The sequence below is a fragment of the Sander lucioperca genome, chromosome 1 (genome assembly GCF_008315115.2).
Source record: "Sander lucioperca isolate FBNREF2018 chromosome 1, SLUC_FBN_1.2, whole genome shotgun sequence".
Taxonomy (NCBI): domain Eukaryota; kingdom Metazoa; phylum Chordata; class Actinopteri; order Perciformes; family Percidae; genus Sander; species Sander lucioperca.
In genome coordinates, this window is record NC_050173.1 from 20,047,792 (window position 1) to 20,063,200 (window position 15,409).

Genomic DNA, 15,409 nt, shown 5'->3' on the forward strand with positions numbered 1-15,409 from the left:
GCTTCAAAAATATCCACCTTGATTAGTTCAAGCTGGTATTATCTCCATAGGAAATCTATGTTGTCTATTTAGGAAGGGTTAAGTCCAATCTAAAAACCAAGTGGATGGCATCATACTCTGTTATTAAACAGCTGAAGAGGGAAATTTAAGTAGCCGTGCGATGCTGAAGCCTGGGGCCCTGTAGCTTGTTTTTGATAAACTGCAGACTTAAAAACTCATATTTAAAAATGGAATGTGGGGAACAACAGAAATATGTATTATTCTGAGAATTTTCTACCACCAAAGACAAACAGAAATGTATTCAAACATCGCGTCAATGTGTAGAGGGAGCATATATGACAAAATGCATGTGGGTTTGCAACAGACTGATTAAGCCAGTTAAAACAGTTTGGTTACTAACTTAACTAACTAAATTTAAGAGTCTCTACAATTATGCAGTTAGGTTTAAAATTGTTAAGTGAGTGAACATCTGTAAATTCAACTGAAAATATTTTTACCATATACTTATTCTGCAGTTTATTGTGGAGGAACACATATTTTCTAATGCACATGAAAGAGAGGTCTCTTTAAAATGTTTGTCTCCAATTTTCAGATGCGTTGTTTAAGATTTTTTGCATGTGTGTGTGTGTGTGTGTGTGTGTGTGTGTGTGTTGTTTTTCTTCAGCTTTAAGTGTTTTGGATGAATTCCCTACTCCCAAAAAAAATGTTCAGGCTCGATCAACCATGGTGCTCACACTGTATTGCAAATCAATTAAATTGTTAACTAAAATGTAATCACGTATAAAAAAAAAAAAAGTTTTCAAATTGTGAAGTAAAATTCCACAGTGGCCAATTTTTTTTAAATTTTTTATCCAACCTCCAAATTATTTCTTCTAATGCAGACAGGTTTCCGATTTCCCTGATTTCACAACTTAACGTCTTAACATGTGTACTGCAGTGAGAAGAAGTTGCTGATAATTATGATTTCACTGGGATGAGGGGAAAAAAAGAACCTGAAGAAACCTTTGAAAAAAAACCCAATAAAACATCATATAAATGAGCAAATAAATACATTAATTAAACAGCAATAGTGTATTGTGCTTTCTTGTCTCTTTTCTCATTCTTCTCTAAACACACACTCCCTCTGGTCTGAATAAATTCATATCCACCCAACAACTTTCCTCCCCCACACACCAAACCCGCTGCACTCTACCAGCTCGATCGTCCCATCAGTGACCCCCCTGGCGTCAAACATTAACCTAACCAAAATCTAACCCCCTGCCTCTCCCCACCCTCCAACACATATCTATCAGGCTAACTATCTATCCATCAGCACGGTGGAGTCAGCAGACAGGATGGAGGGGAGGGGGTGGTAAATGCCAAGATCCTCCCCATTACTGCCCTGCATTAACCCGTGGCTAAATATTTACAGTAGGAAGAAGAACACATGGTTCTCAGACACACACACACACACACACACACACACACACATAATGCATAGCCATACATAACCACTACTGTCCTCCCTATCTTCTTTCACCAGCTGTGGGCAGAAATGCCGCCACTACTGTAGGGAAAAGCACAAGCACCAAAAACTGAGATGGACGCTAGAATCAGAAACAAAATTATCCTCCACCACTGCTGCAAATAAATCATATTCACAACGGGAACAGCACCAGACAGTCCTTGTTTTTGACTCTCCAACTTATGCTCAAAGCTACGAAAATATAAAATATCCATATTAGCAACAATAAATTTGAGGGTTTGCAATGATACAATCATTGCAATGTGTGAAACAAACAAAGTCTAATTGCTACATTTCATGTTTCCTCCAAGTAACATTAATTTGATAAAAAGCAACATATATATATAGATATATATCTATATCTCTATATAGCTCTATCTATATGTATGTATGTATGTATGTATGTATATATATATATATATATATATATATATATATATATATATATATATATATATATATATATATATATATATATATATATATATATATAATATATATATATATATATATATAATATATATATATATACACACACACACACACACACACACACACACACAGATAGATAGATAGATATCTATATGTAGAAGAAAATTTCTGTCAATTGAAATGAAACCCATTAAATTGGGGGTAATGATAGATGTATAAAATGTCTGGCATAAAGCTTTGATGATGATGAGTATAAAATAATCTCTGCACCTGAATGCAAATGCAAACAGACAAAGACTCAACAATTTTGGTTGGTTTATGTTTCTTAAGTTTATAACTATGTATGTTTCAAAATATGTAGATCGAGACAATCATACTATACACACCAAGCAACAGATGTTTAGATTAGAATCAGTGTATTGTTAAACTTCTTCTTAGCAATCCCAACATTTTTCATACTTTAAGAACTATACTGCTATGAGGAAAAACATCAGAATTACTACTGATTGATGTTATTCTATGGACGCTCCATCCAATGAATCTGGCACTGAGTGGTTTGTCTAATATTTAAGAGGTTTTGAAGGTTAAGGACAAACATAATTTAACAAGATGTAATGAATCACTTTGAAATGAGTGGTACAATTGAAAATACATTATACTACTATTTTATAATTAGGAATCAGCTAAATTAAAAAAAACTCTGTAAAAGACAAAGAGACACAGGAGTCTCTTGTGCAAATATGTAAAAGAACAGGAACAAATTGCTGTATCAGATCCGCTGACCCTACTTATCAGGGATGGATGTTGGCCTGATTAGAGCATCTATTTTCTAATTTTAATTTACATTTGTATTTAATAAGCATGTGCTTATACACATATATGCATTGACTTGGGACTATGTAAACACATGTACACCTTTAACTGCACAAAGCATCAACAGGTGAGATGAGGATTTAAGGGATGAGCAGAATGCAGGTAGAGGAGACAGCAACAGAGAGACAGGATAGAGAAACAAAAGGGTGGTAATTCTGGAAGAAGGAAAGATGTGTGGGCTGTACGGAGCCATTTCCATCAGCAGAGGGGAACTCCAAAGCATAAAGACAGTTGCCAAGCAACTGAACACGATGAAAGAAACATACAGACCAATTCCACGTGTGTGAGCAAACGGCACATAGACCTGCACTCTGACTTACACACACATGCACACAAGGAGACAATAACAAAGGTGTGTCAAATCCTTCCCGTTTGTGACTGGTAGTGTTCATACTTTGTTGCCGCAGACGCAATCTACAAACATTTTCTGTTTAATGCATTAGCATTTAGTGGTGAATGGCAAGAAAGCTCCACAAGTCAGGAGCTGGACATGAAGAACAAAAACTGCTACAACAATGCCACACGTGAGCCACTTCCCTTTTAATAATTTTGATGATGCTATGGTGAACACGATGGGACAGAACTTCTTTATCTAAAGGCCCTGACACACCAAGCCGAAGGCCAGGAACTAGTGGCGACGAAGTCGCCTTTGTTTTGGCCAAAAATCAACACTGGAACACACCGCAGAGACGACAGCCGACAGCCAAGTACCACGTACGTTCTGCGCCTGTGTGAGAGGAAATAGCTCTCCATACCAGCAGGCGGCGGTCATTCTATTCATCATTCAACAAGGGAAACTGGACACAAACGTTGCTATGATACCAACATCAAACAGCGTTTGCTCGAATCAGCAGCGGCAGAACCGAATGGAGCCCAAGGTCCCTCTGCTTCACTCCCCGCCGGGAAAACAGTGGACACTGGGAGATGGCTAACCAGACTGTCCCTTTCCTGGGCTGTCATCTGTTCTCTCGGCAAAAATTCTCCCTACGGTGGGAGCGGCGCGGAGGGACCAACCCGAACGGCCCACTGCTGGCTAGTTAGCTAACGTTAGCTTGCTAATTCAAAAGCTTGCCACCCACCAAACATGCCTTCATTCTACACTGGTTACAGAAAAGTAGCGAACAAAATTGTCACTCATCTGTCGATAACAATGTGCTTTCCTACGATGTGACAAGAGTGTGTGAATGAAATATTAAGTTGTTACATTTTACTAATTTAGAGGCTGGCCGGCTGACTAGTATTCTAGCTTGCTTGCTAGGGGGCTAATTGTTTAGCAGTGCAGACAGTGCAGAGAGAGGGAGGTCTATTACAGTTTTTATATTAAAATATCACGGTATAGGATATTAGTGAAATAACATTAAAATAGTTATTCCAATCATTCGAAACTATGTGTTTTTTAGAAGGAACATTCAAATGTAGTTTTTGGCCAGTTTCAACAGCTATGTGTGTATTGGATTGATCAGGCGAGATGCTTAACAGCCTATCAGATGGATTGCCTGTTCAGCTAAAGGCCGACGCGTGGCGACGGTGCGGGACACACCGCACAAACTAGGGCGACGGTCACTCACCGTCAGCCCAACATGGACGGGCGGCCAACGGTCGCCTTGGTGTGTCAGGGCCTTTAGAGGACATAAATGGCTAATAAAGGTTGAATAAAACCAGCCCGTTTCCTCTTTTTAGCTGGCAACAACAATTTCAGAATTCTAATATTTGTTTAGCTATAGTGAAACTGTGAAGGCAATATCCTTAATGCAGCTGACACTGACAGACGGATGGATCTGAGAGATTATTTCTCATTGTGAAATCTGTGACATATGAGCTTTCAAAACCTCTCATTATTGTTGTGTTTTATGTGCGTTAATGGTTTCCTCCTCACCTGACCCAGCGGTTGTGGAGCTGCTGTTGCTCTGCAGACTCCCATTCCTGAGGAGTGACGGGGACTTCTGAATCCCACCGCTGACACCCATGACCCCCAGCCCCCTCTCTCCTCCTCCTCCCACCCCCACTCCTAATCCACTGCTGGATACTAAGCCCGGCCGGCCTGTGAGCGTCGAGGATGAAGAGGAGGCTGGGGAGGCGGTGGAGGAGGAGGTGTTGGCCGTGGAGGAGGTGGAGAGAGTCAGGGAGGGAGCTGGCTCGGAGGGCTTTACATCCGTAGTAAAGCAAGGTCCAAATCTGTTTCGCCAGTTGCCCTTCTTTTTCTTCTTCACCCCATCTTCCCCTCCTCCTGCCGCTGCTCCTCCAATCCCCGGCACTGAGCTGGAGGGTTGGGGCCGTTTGTAGCCAGCGGAGCCACCGAGGCTTGTTGTCTCGCTAGCTATGTGACTGTGGGAATTCTCATACAGCTTACCGCCCACTGAAATGATAAGAAAGCAGAACTGAATTTTTAAATATAAAGCCTGTGGTCTGTTGGTGTTTTGTTGTCGTTAGTTGGCCATCAAAGAATCTATTTCAATAGGCAAGCACAACCTGCGTCATCAGTTCTCTTGTAAATTAGGGCTGCAACTAACGATTACTACTACTCATTATTAATTTATCTAATGATTACTTCCGTAACTGAAGAAACATTCCTTAAAAACTGTAGCATCACTGTAATAATGAGACCAAAAATGTGACCATGAAAAAGGTAAAAAACTAATAATTGAGCATATACCCAAGTAACAAAAAAAACTTGTAATAATACTTTAAGCGACCATTGGCGTGAAAAGACGTCTGGTACCTGCAGAAGCCGTAGTAGCGGACATCAGAGAGCCGAAGAGTGTCGTAGTTCCCTCTGAAGCTCCGCCCTCCGAGCTCGGCTTCACGAGGCAGCTGCTGAAAGATGGCGGCGAGGAGAAGGTAGTCCCACCCCCCGAACGCAACGCTGAATCTGAAAAACTTAGGAAGTCTGAGGAGGAAGGGGCAGAGGGCGTCTTGCTGGCACTGGTCAACAGGAGGCCTGGAACAAAGAACAACAATCACAATGAGTGGAGATAGAAAGGAATGACAAGTAGCAGGAGAGAAACAGACATTAAGCTGGAAAAGTTTTCATACGACTCTCCTTTCCATCATCATGGGAGGAGAAGAAACAAGATAACCTAAATAAGCATTTTATCTGCTCTCCTGCTCTCTATCTGCTCTACAGTCAGCCCTCCCTCATTGTGTAGTCCTCCCATGTAACAGAGGAACCATTTCTCTACTAGACACACACAAACACACCTGACAAGGCCTTCAAGGTTCTGATAGTACAAAACACAGGAGCTCAGTGTGAGCTCTCACTCCTTTCAGGTCCTGACCTCACCACATGTTCTTTCTTCCTGTGTGTTTCTGTGTCTTCTCCTAGACAGGGCCCCCGATTACAGGAGCCAGAGGCCAGTCAAGAAGAAACACTGTTATCACGGCCACACACAAAGGTCTGGTGTCCGGCCAAAATCCAACCAATGACACAGCACACAAACCACATGAATCACACTCGTATTTGGGTTTTAATACTAATGCTGTAATTGCAATTGTGCTGCACTTGCAGGTTTGGGGTGGGTGGGCAGGCAGGGCAGTAACACCAGATGATTTGTCATTGCGTTTCCATTTTTTCTAACTGCAGGGTTAATTCCCAGTTGTGGTAAAAATATCAGGACCATTTGCAGCCATTAATTCACCTTGGTGGAAAGGCCCAGTGGAAGCAGAGGCAGATGTGGAGGAGGTTGCCATGGTGACCACGGCGGAGGGGAGGGGTTTCCCTGACGAGGTGAGAGACTTGCGGCCCCCCCTCTGTCCCACCGCATGACTTGCGCCGCTATTTTTCTTGTTCTTCACCTCAGACGCTGCCTTTCCAGCGTCTGCGGCCAAGCCATCTTTGGAACTTCCACCCGAGAGAGCGGACGACACTTCTTGAAAGTTGGCGGTGGTGAAACGGGCAGTGCCGTCGTCCAGTCGCTTCTGTGAGGATGCCGGCAGAGAGGGGACTCCTACCCCTGCGCTGCTGCTGTTGTAGGTCTGGAGGAGAAAGAGGAAAGGGAGGGAGAACAATGAAAAATTATGGTTGAACGGAAAGGGAGTATGGGAACCATGAAAAGCGCCGGAACAACGAAAGAAAATTATCAAAACAATGCCGGTTAAGAGGGGGAGAAGGTCAGAAAGGTCAGCGGGAGGACAGGATATGTGAGGGATACAGAAGAGCAACAAAGGTAAATCAAGGTAAAAAGAAAAAACAGCCACCCACCCTTGCTGAAATATTTAACTAACCCAGACACAATTCACAAAAAAAAGTGAGGAGTGCCCTCACCTTATCTGGGACCATGATGTTAGGAAGAACAAGGGAGGGCGACATATCCATGGAGATCTTCTTGTGTTTCGGTTTGTGTCTGTCGCGCTCCTTGTGTTTCTGAGCATGGAAAATAGGGGGAAAAAAAGGAAAAATGGATGGGTGACGAAGCCGCTACGAAGATAAAAACAGACCTCCTACAACCCTTATTTTGCATCTCTCTCTTGCATTTGAGTAACATTAGGAAAATACAAAATGTGGAGACGTACATACAATATCCGCAAACTGTTCTGTTAAAGATTATATTCAAAGAGATGGCAAAAATAAAAGAAAGTAAAAAAAAAAGGTATGAGTTATTAGGATACAAGCACAAAAGAGGAAGAATGTGTGTGTGTGTGTGTGTGTGTGTGTGTGTGTGTGTGTGTGTGTGTGTGTGTGTGTGTGTGTGTGTGTGTGTGTGTGTGTGCGCGCGCGCGTTTGGCTGATAGAAAAAGAGGGCATTACATTTCAAAGGCTCGGTCTGAGATGAAAGCTAAGAGATCCACAAACACAAAGAGAGGGATGGAAGAGTGATAAAGAATGGGCAGGAGGAAACAGGAATTCTGCACGCTGCAGTTTAAAGCAGAGTGTGTCTAAGTGCCTCTTGCCGCGCACAAGGTCTCATCGTTTTATCCAATCATATCCTCCTCCTTGGACCATCACAGCTCAATTTACACCCTTGCTATCACACGAGTGCTGCCCCCCTCCTGTCGCACCCGAGGTGGCGCCTGGGTGCCAGCGCATTTACACCTCACATACGCGCCCCGCACACTGACACCTCTCTGCACAGGCATACAAGCAGACAGGTGCATGTACGCTCTCACACACTTTACATGGACACTCACATGCATGCAGGCACACATCCATACACACCCACCCAACCACTCTTGAAGATTGGCAGTGAAAATATGCAGCGATCCTGAGAGACGACATGGGACTCAACATGCTTGTGATGCTCAGTGTCATGACAACTCGGAACACCAGAAAACGCCCCCTCCCCCCCCAGGGTTGCTGCATGAAGGCTGGTGACAGTTTAGCCAGACTTCCTCTATGAGTGGCAGTTAACAGACATCACCAGCCAAATCAGGAGATAGCAGCTCCAATGTAACCTCTCTGCACTCTGGGGTTAGGAAACAAATGTTGCAGAGTTCCTTTTGTATGTGTATTTTTTGGGTATAACTTTTCCCTTTTTGTTTTCCATTAAATAGCTTTAAAGTACTTAGAATCACCTTATTCCATGCTGCCTGGCATTCTGTAACAGTTTGTCGCAGCTTTCCTTTAGAACTGTAAGTTTAAGTGAGATTGTTTTTCAGTTTTACCATTCAAACAAGTTATTTTGTGCATCATTTCATACAGAATTTCAAAAAAGAAAGCTGGCATTTTTTTTTTGTATCTTTAGAAACGTTCGGATCCCCACTAGAATATAAAATGGAGTTTTGTGAGTCTAAACGATGTTTGACTGCACAGCATGAGTTTGTAATGACTGACCTACTGGTGAGTCGCCGTTTGTTTTTTTAACCCTATTATTTTCAATTAATCAAGTAACTGTTTAGTCTATAAAATGTGTGTGGCGTCTTTAAATTGCTTGTTTTGTCAGACCAACGTTGACAACCCAAATAAAATCAATTAACAGTGATATAAAACAGGAAAAAAACAGTAAATTCTCACATTTAAGAGGCTGAAACCAACAAATGTTTTCATTTTTTACTCGAATTAGTTACACGATTATCAAAATTGTTGTAGGTTAATTTCTGTAGGGCTGTCCCTAAACTGTTTGGAACTACTACAAATTGGCTGCAGAAAGCAGATAACCAAAGAGAAACGTAGGATAAAGTGAGTGACTGCACAAAGTGAGACGGTTAACTTAAAAACAGCATCTACTACAACAAAAAGGAGAGATGATACTGGAGAAAAAGGAGAGTGAGAGGGAGGTAAATTCTTTGGGATTCCCTTGTTGTTTTTCATGAACATTCCAGAGGTAGGTGTTGATGGACAGAGGCTGAGCTGAGAGGGTCGGATAACACACACACACACACACACACACACACACACACAACTGGGCGTGGGAAACACAACACGCACACACACACAATGTAACCCTGACACATCCTTATCAATCAGGTCAATTGATTATACAGGCAGAGACAAAGCCTTTCAGCGTGTCCTTTCCCCTCTTTCTCCGTTGCTGACCATTAGCAGCCTGATCATTTGACATGTCCGAGTGGTCTTTCAGACTGCGTGGGGTAAATATGAGATGTGGCAGAGAATGAGGGCCACGTCTATTTATCAACAAACCCCCGAGCAATGAGCAATACAACGGTGGGCTGAAATCCTCTCCGTCTATGTCGAATGCTGGTCATGGGGTTCTGAACTGGGAAACTCACACACACACAAACACGATTCCTTAGAAGTACCTCTTTACAGTTCTGAAAATATGTCTGGAAACTTCTTTAGTCTCTCCGTACACATGGGCATCTTGTTTTTTGAATGTCGGTCACTAAAACTAAATATATTTAAATTAGGGCTGTAACAATTTATGGATTGATAATTTTGTCAATAAAATGATAGACTGTAACAATCCATGGATTGATAATTTTGTCAATAAAATGATAGAACATGGTGAACTATGCCCATAATTAACTCTCAGACCTCAAGTCAACTGTTTTGCCAAATCAACAGTCAAATATTCATCTTATATTTAAATCAAACACGGAAAAGCAGCAAATCCTCACATTTTAGAGGCTGAAATCAGATGGTGTTTTTGCATTTTTGCTTGATGAATGACTTATAAATTAAAAAATGATCAGAACTATAAATGAATAATTCATGTTAATTGACTAAATTGTTCTCAAACTGCCTTTTGAACTGCACAATTGGTATGCGTGTTGTACTTTTCCTTGCGGTAATGCTCATAGACAAGAAATTAAAATTAATTAAACGTAACTATTCGTTATGTAAGAAAATAAAGCAAATGAGGCAAGATAAAAATATTGCCTTTTAATTTGATGTAACATGCATTTTAAATGGTTCACAAGTTAACTCAATGGCCTTAGGAGGAAGACGAGAGGGTGCAGACACAGAGGTGAGGAGGGCTGAGGAGAAGCGAGGGAAAACGGGGGGACGGAGGAACAGGAAGTGAGGGGAAAAATAATCTGCCACGGCCTACCAGGAATTCCCCTATGTAGTTTCCTCCAGGATTTCTGACCAGCCATTGTGTATGTATAGATGTGTGTGTGTGTGTGTGTGTGTGTGTTTCCTGCAGGCCTTTTCTAAGTGGGGATCTTTTAGCCCCTGCTGTAGTTTGACTGCAGGGTCTAACATGAGGTGGGTATCCATCTGAGCCTCCAAACCACATAAGAAATGCAAGTTTGGATGTGTGGACACACACATCTGAGGCTATTGATCTCTGACCCTGGAATGTTGATAGAGTGTGTGTGCACATGCGAGTGATACTCCAACGCATATAAGGCAGTATTAACAACAACCAGGGCAGAGGGGCTGGATCACACACACACACACACACACACACACACACACACACACACACACACACACACACACACACACACACACACACACACACACACACACACACACACACACACACACACACACACACACACACACACAGAAGGGAAAGGAATAAAAAAAAAAAAGAACATTGGAAATGCAGAGGAAGTAATAAAGGTATAGAAGAACAACCAGGGTAGAGGGGCTGGATCTCTCACTCTCTCACACACACACACACACACACATTAAGTACATAAAATGTCACAACATGCTCAATTTGGATTCCCCTAATTATTTAATATGAATTAACACATGAAACCTCCATTGTCTTGTTGTTATGTTTTTCTATCAAAAACATATATAATTGTAAAAAAGATGGAAAAGGGAACTCAGAGCATCAGTCTTCTGGGACAGCATCATTAACAAAATATCTACCGAGCTGTCTGCATAAACACAGGTTTAAAAATAAATCCACCATCTTGTTAGCACATGAGCATTTCATTCAGTGGAAATGGAACAATTATTTGTTATGCCATTCAGGTGAAAAAAAACAAGCTTGGTTGAGACGCAGACTTCCTCTTATTTAGAGTGCTGCAGGGCCAAGAGAGACTTTCAAAATGCATCCATTCTTTCTTCCTTCCTCAATCTGAAAACACTGAGCTAAAAAAAAAAACCACTATTTGTATTATTTATTATAATTGTATTATTTTTATACTCTTAATAATTAAGACTTACTATCACTGAGCTTGTTTGAAGGATCTATATCAGCTACAGTATAGGCAGCCCTGTCAAATGACCATCTTTGGTACATTATATCCAGCCTCTGTATCAGGTTGTTATACTGATGTGTTGTAAAATGATTTTACCTCAAAATTTATCGCAGCAAGTTATCGGTTTAAATGTTTTGAATTTATTTTAATTAGAAAGCCATTTGTAATACTTTAATTTTGCTCAGAGCTTTTATTTGTGATGTTTTTCAGAGCTGCTTTATATTTCTTTCTAACGCAGATTTAAAGCATCCCCTTCTTAAATTGAAATGTTTTATGAACGCACTTAGTATGCACTGTGCAGCTGCATTATGAGTAGAACAGCATTAATATAAGGGACATATGGAGAGTATTTTAGATGACTGAGAAGAATTGTAAGCAAACAACTTGGTTGAGTCATCATCTAATACCACATTTTATTCTCGTCAGAAAAAGATTCTGTTGTGATTCACATTTGTTAAACAACAGTGAAAGTGTATGTTTCTTATTTTTGAGGTGGTCTGGACCAAGTTTCCCTTGGCTAAAATAATCCTACAGTACACACAAATACACCCACACAAGCTCTGGCTTACATGTCTGAGTATGTTAAGTAGGCCTACTTGTTCTTGCTTGTATTATCTAATAAGCATCCTTTGTTTGCTGCAATGTACTTTGCGCTCGATCCTTTTGCTATAAGTGCTTGATGAACTTCACACCCCAACATCAACATTTGGAGCCTGTAAACTCTTCCCAGTGATTGCTACTCAAGGAGGGAGCAAGGATGGATGCATTTTGAAAGTGCTGTCCAAACAGGGCACATTGTTGGAGAGCTGGGTATGGGAATCAATGACACTGAACAGCTCAACTGTAAAGGGACAGTCATGTGGTTGCTGTGGTACATTTTTGGGGCTATACTGGGTAGAGATAGATTATCAACATCGGAAAAATTCCCAACTACTTTAACATTCTGCTTTTTAAGAATGACAACTGCAGGCGAACGGGGATTATTCAGCTTGAGCCCTGTCCTCCGTTCTGACAAGGGATCGGTACACATGACAAAAAAAAGTGGAACAACAGATGACTTGACACCTCCTGTAAATTCAGATTTTTCACAGCCTGTGATTACATGTTCTGCTAACAGCTGTGACTGATTAAGTCACACTAATGCAGCATTCATTAGAGGCTGCGATCACTGGTGGGTGTAGGTGGGCTGCAGGCATACTAGCAGCTAAAAAACAACCCAAATGCAACTGCTGCTGGGTCTTATAAAATACAATTTCGGCACTCACTTGGACATCAAATTATTAAAAGGACTTCTGGGATTTTAAAGGCCTTATTTAGTAAAACTAAAGACATTGATGCGTTTTGAGGTGTGACAAATGTTTACACTCTGTCAAGATATTATGCTCAAATCATTAACTTCTATAGCATGTGTTTTTCCTCGGAAATATTCATTACAATTTGAAATAAAATACCAAAAGAATTACTTTCAAGGCCATTCATCCATTTGAATCGATTTTTGTCAACTGGCTTAAAAGTAATGTTCAAGACCCAGGATAGACATTTGTTGGGGTTTTGGTTAATTGTCAACATGTAATATATTAAGATATGATAGCATAGAGAGCACTAATATACATCTACAATAGTTAATCAAAACCACACACTTCTTTTTCCATTTGCCTTGTCATTTGAACAAAAACAAGCGTTCTGAGACCTGCTTGTCATAAATAATGATCTGCCAATATATTCAGACTGTCTCCATAAATGCTCATTATGGAGCCATTATAAGAACCACTGAAAAGTATTATTGGTCGATGCTTTTACTGCATATTTGATTGTCTCTCCACAGTGTGAGCATGTAACAGTGGTGGTCACATAGCATGTTTCTGGTGGAGTCACAGTCGTGGTTTGGTGGCATAGAGAGGGTAAGATCTGAGGGCTGTCTTACCTTCATGTCCTTGTCTCGGGGTCTATCCATACACTGAGAGGAAGAGTCACTTAAGCTTTGAGACCTACTACCACGGCCCCTGCTCCTTCGCTAAAAAGCGGAAAGAGGAACTCCAAGTTACTGGATGAAGTCCAAAGAAAAGAGTCTTAAATTAGACCCCCAAAAAATCTTATTGATATAAAAAAATAAACAATACTTAAGAAACTAAAAAAGGCTGACTGAACTCAAAATTCCAAAACAGTCAAAAAAACATTCTCACCAACATGAAACTTGTGTCCATAGTAGGCCTGCACGATTTGGGGAAAAATATGAATCACGATTTCTTAAGCTTAGAATTGATATCACGATTCTCTGCCACGATTTTTTTCTCACGAAGTGTAATGTTTATTGCACACATGAACCACGACAAAACAAAACAAATTGGCAGTACCAAACATAGATTTTTTTTTGGCACCTATAGCACATTGTGCATCACCACAAGCCTGTAAACAGAGGCTTCAATGAATAAAGAAAATAAAGTACATACTGACGATTTAAGTACCGCAGTCTACCAAAAAAGTCAAAAAGTAAAAATTAAATCGAGATCGCGATTTTATAACGATTTATCGTGCAGGCCTAGTCCATAAGAGGAGTAAAAAAAAGCATGGTTGTAGTATTTAAACAATAAATTATACCTCCACTGTAGAAAAGGCCATTTCTTTTATCTTTTCCTTTCATTGACCAAATGTAACCATTAGTGTAGAATAACTATCAATACCTCACATTAAAAGAAAAACTAAATCTGGATTGAGAGCAACAGTAAAAACCCACACAACCACTATTGTTATTAAAACTCCTTTTCCAAAACTAGGATCTAAAGAGGCATCATGGGACGCTTTTAAGGGGTCTTGGTTATCGATCTCAGTTTAAGTCAGCTTGCTCTTGCTCATAGAAACTGTTGCCATGGTGATAAACAACTGCATCCTCAAATTACAGCCAAATTACCTCCAGGCATAGATCAAGGCATGCGTTTACCCAGTCTCTATTCAAAAGTACAGATCTATGACCAAAGACTGTGTCTTTTGGCATTTCATGTAAAACTGACTATCCGAGGCAACCTAGTGCACCATGGGATAAATCCTCCTTTTCTGGCCTCACATACAGCTCATTGTCTGAGTCACATAGCAATCTCTTCCCTTTAAAAGTCTAAATTTTCATTTCCATACTGACATACTGTACAACACATACAAAAGAGTTAATCAATTATGTTCCTACTACCATGCACTACATTATCATTCAAACTTACAGGACAAGTATAAAACATAAAAACACATTGTATTAACTTAGAGAAAAAGCTGAAAGCAGAATTAACTTAAACCACTCTGTTTTACTCAATCTTGCCTAATTTTTTTTTTCTAGTTTATTTTCTTTGTACCTTTTTCAGGGATAGATGTTTTGGGACAGAAGCTTTGTTACATTTTCTATTCAATAAATATAACTTAAAGGTCCAATATTTACTGTAATAAATCCAAAAATGACCCCAATGCGTCATCAAATATTAAGGAAACATGCTAAGTTGTAATACTACCTTTTCTGACAACAATGATAATGCCAGTATTTTCTCCTTTTGGAATTTACGTTCCGTGACCGAATTTCTGTTTGTGTTTTGGCCTGTGTGTTGTTATCAACTGTGCAGTTTGACAGCCAGGTCGGGTTGCCAGATATAACGTTACCTTTAAAAACGTAAACCCAGCGCGCTACAACTGTAACGTTAGTACAGCCATGAAAGCAGCAAACAAACGAACAGAATCAACGGAGATAGATTCTACCCGACCAAAAAAAAAAAAAAAAACAGCACCTTTCTAACAGTTGCGTGACCAGAGACGTAACAAACCCGTCTGGGTAAATATTGGAGATGTATTTGAAAGATGGAGACAGCTTAGAGCCCAAAAGGATGCTGAGTTGTCTAATTTCCTCCTGAACAGGTAAGCATTAGCTTCAGGCTAATTTATCACAGCTACAAGGGACAGGCATTTTATGTCATTTCAACATTCGTGTACTCACATTGAATTATATAGCTAGAGTACCCGAGTTGGTTACTCGCAAAAACAATTGAGACACAGCCTGTAAAGGGATCC

General features: G+C 40.5%; 1 protein-coding gene across 5 annotated transcripts in view; it reads right to left on the reverse strand.

Moving 5' to 3' along the window:
- The window catches only part of mllt10 (MLLT10 histone lysine methyltransferase DOT1L cofactor), a 46,927-nt gene that overhangs the window by 15,609 nt on the left and 15,909 nt on the right, over positions 1-15,409 (reverse strand). For 4 of the 5 annotated variants that reach the window (XM_036000003.1, XM_035999990.1, XM_031281904.2 and 1 more), the window contains exons 7-11: positions 13,293-13,382; positions 7,071-7,169; positions 6,445-6,781; positions 5,529-5,747; positions 4,686-5,165 (exon numbers count right to left, since the gene is read on the reverse strand). In XM_036000003.1, coding sequence (XP_035855896.1) covers positions 4,686-5,165; positions 5,529-5,747; positions 6,445-6,781; positions 7,071-7,169; positions 13,293-13,382 — 1,225 coding nt within the window. The remainder of the gene's footprint in view (positions 1-4,685; positions 5,166-5,528; positions 5,748-6,444; positions 6,782-7,070; positions 7,170-13,292; positions 13,383-15,409) is intronic. The other variant, XM_036000009.1, reaches the window with a different exon arrangement.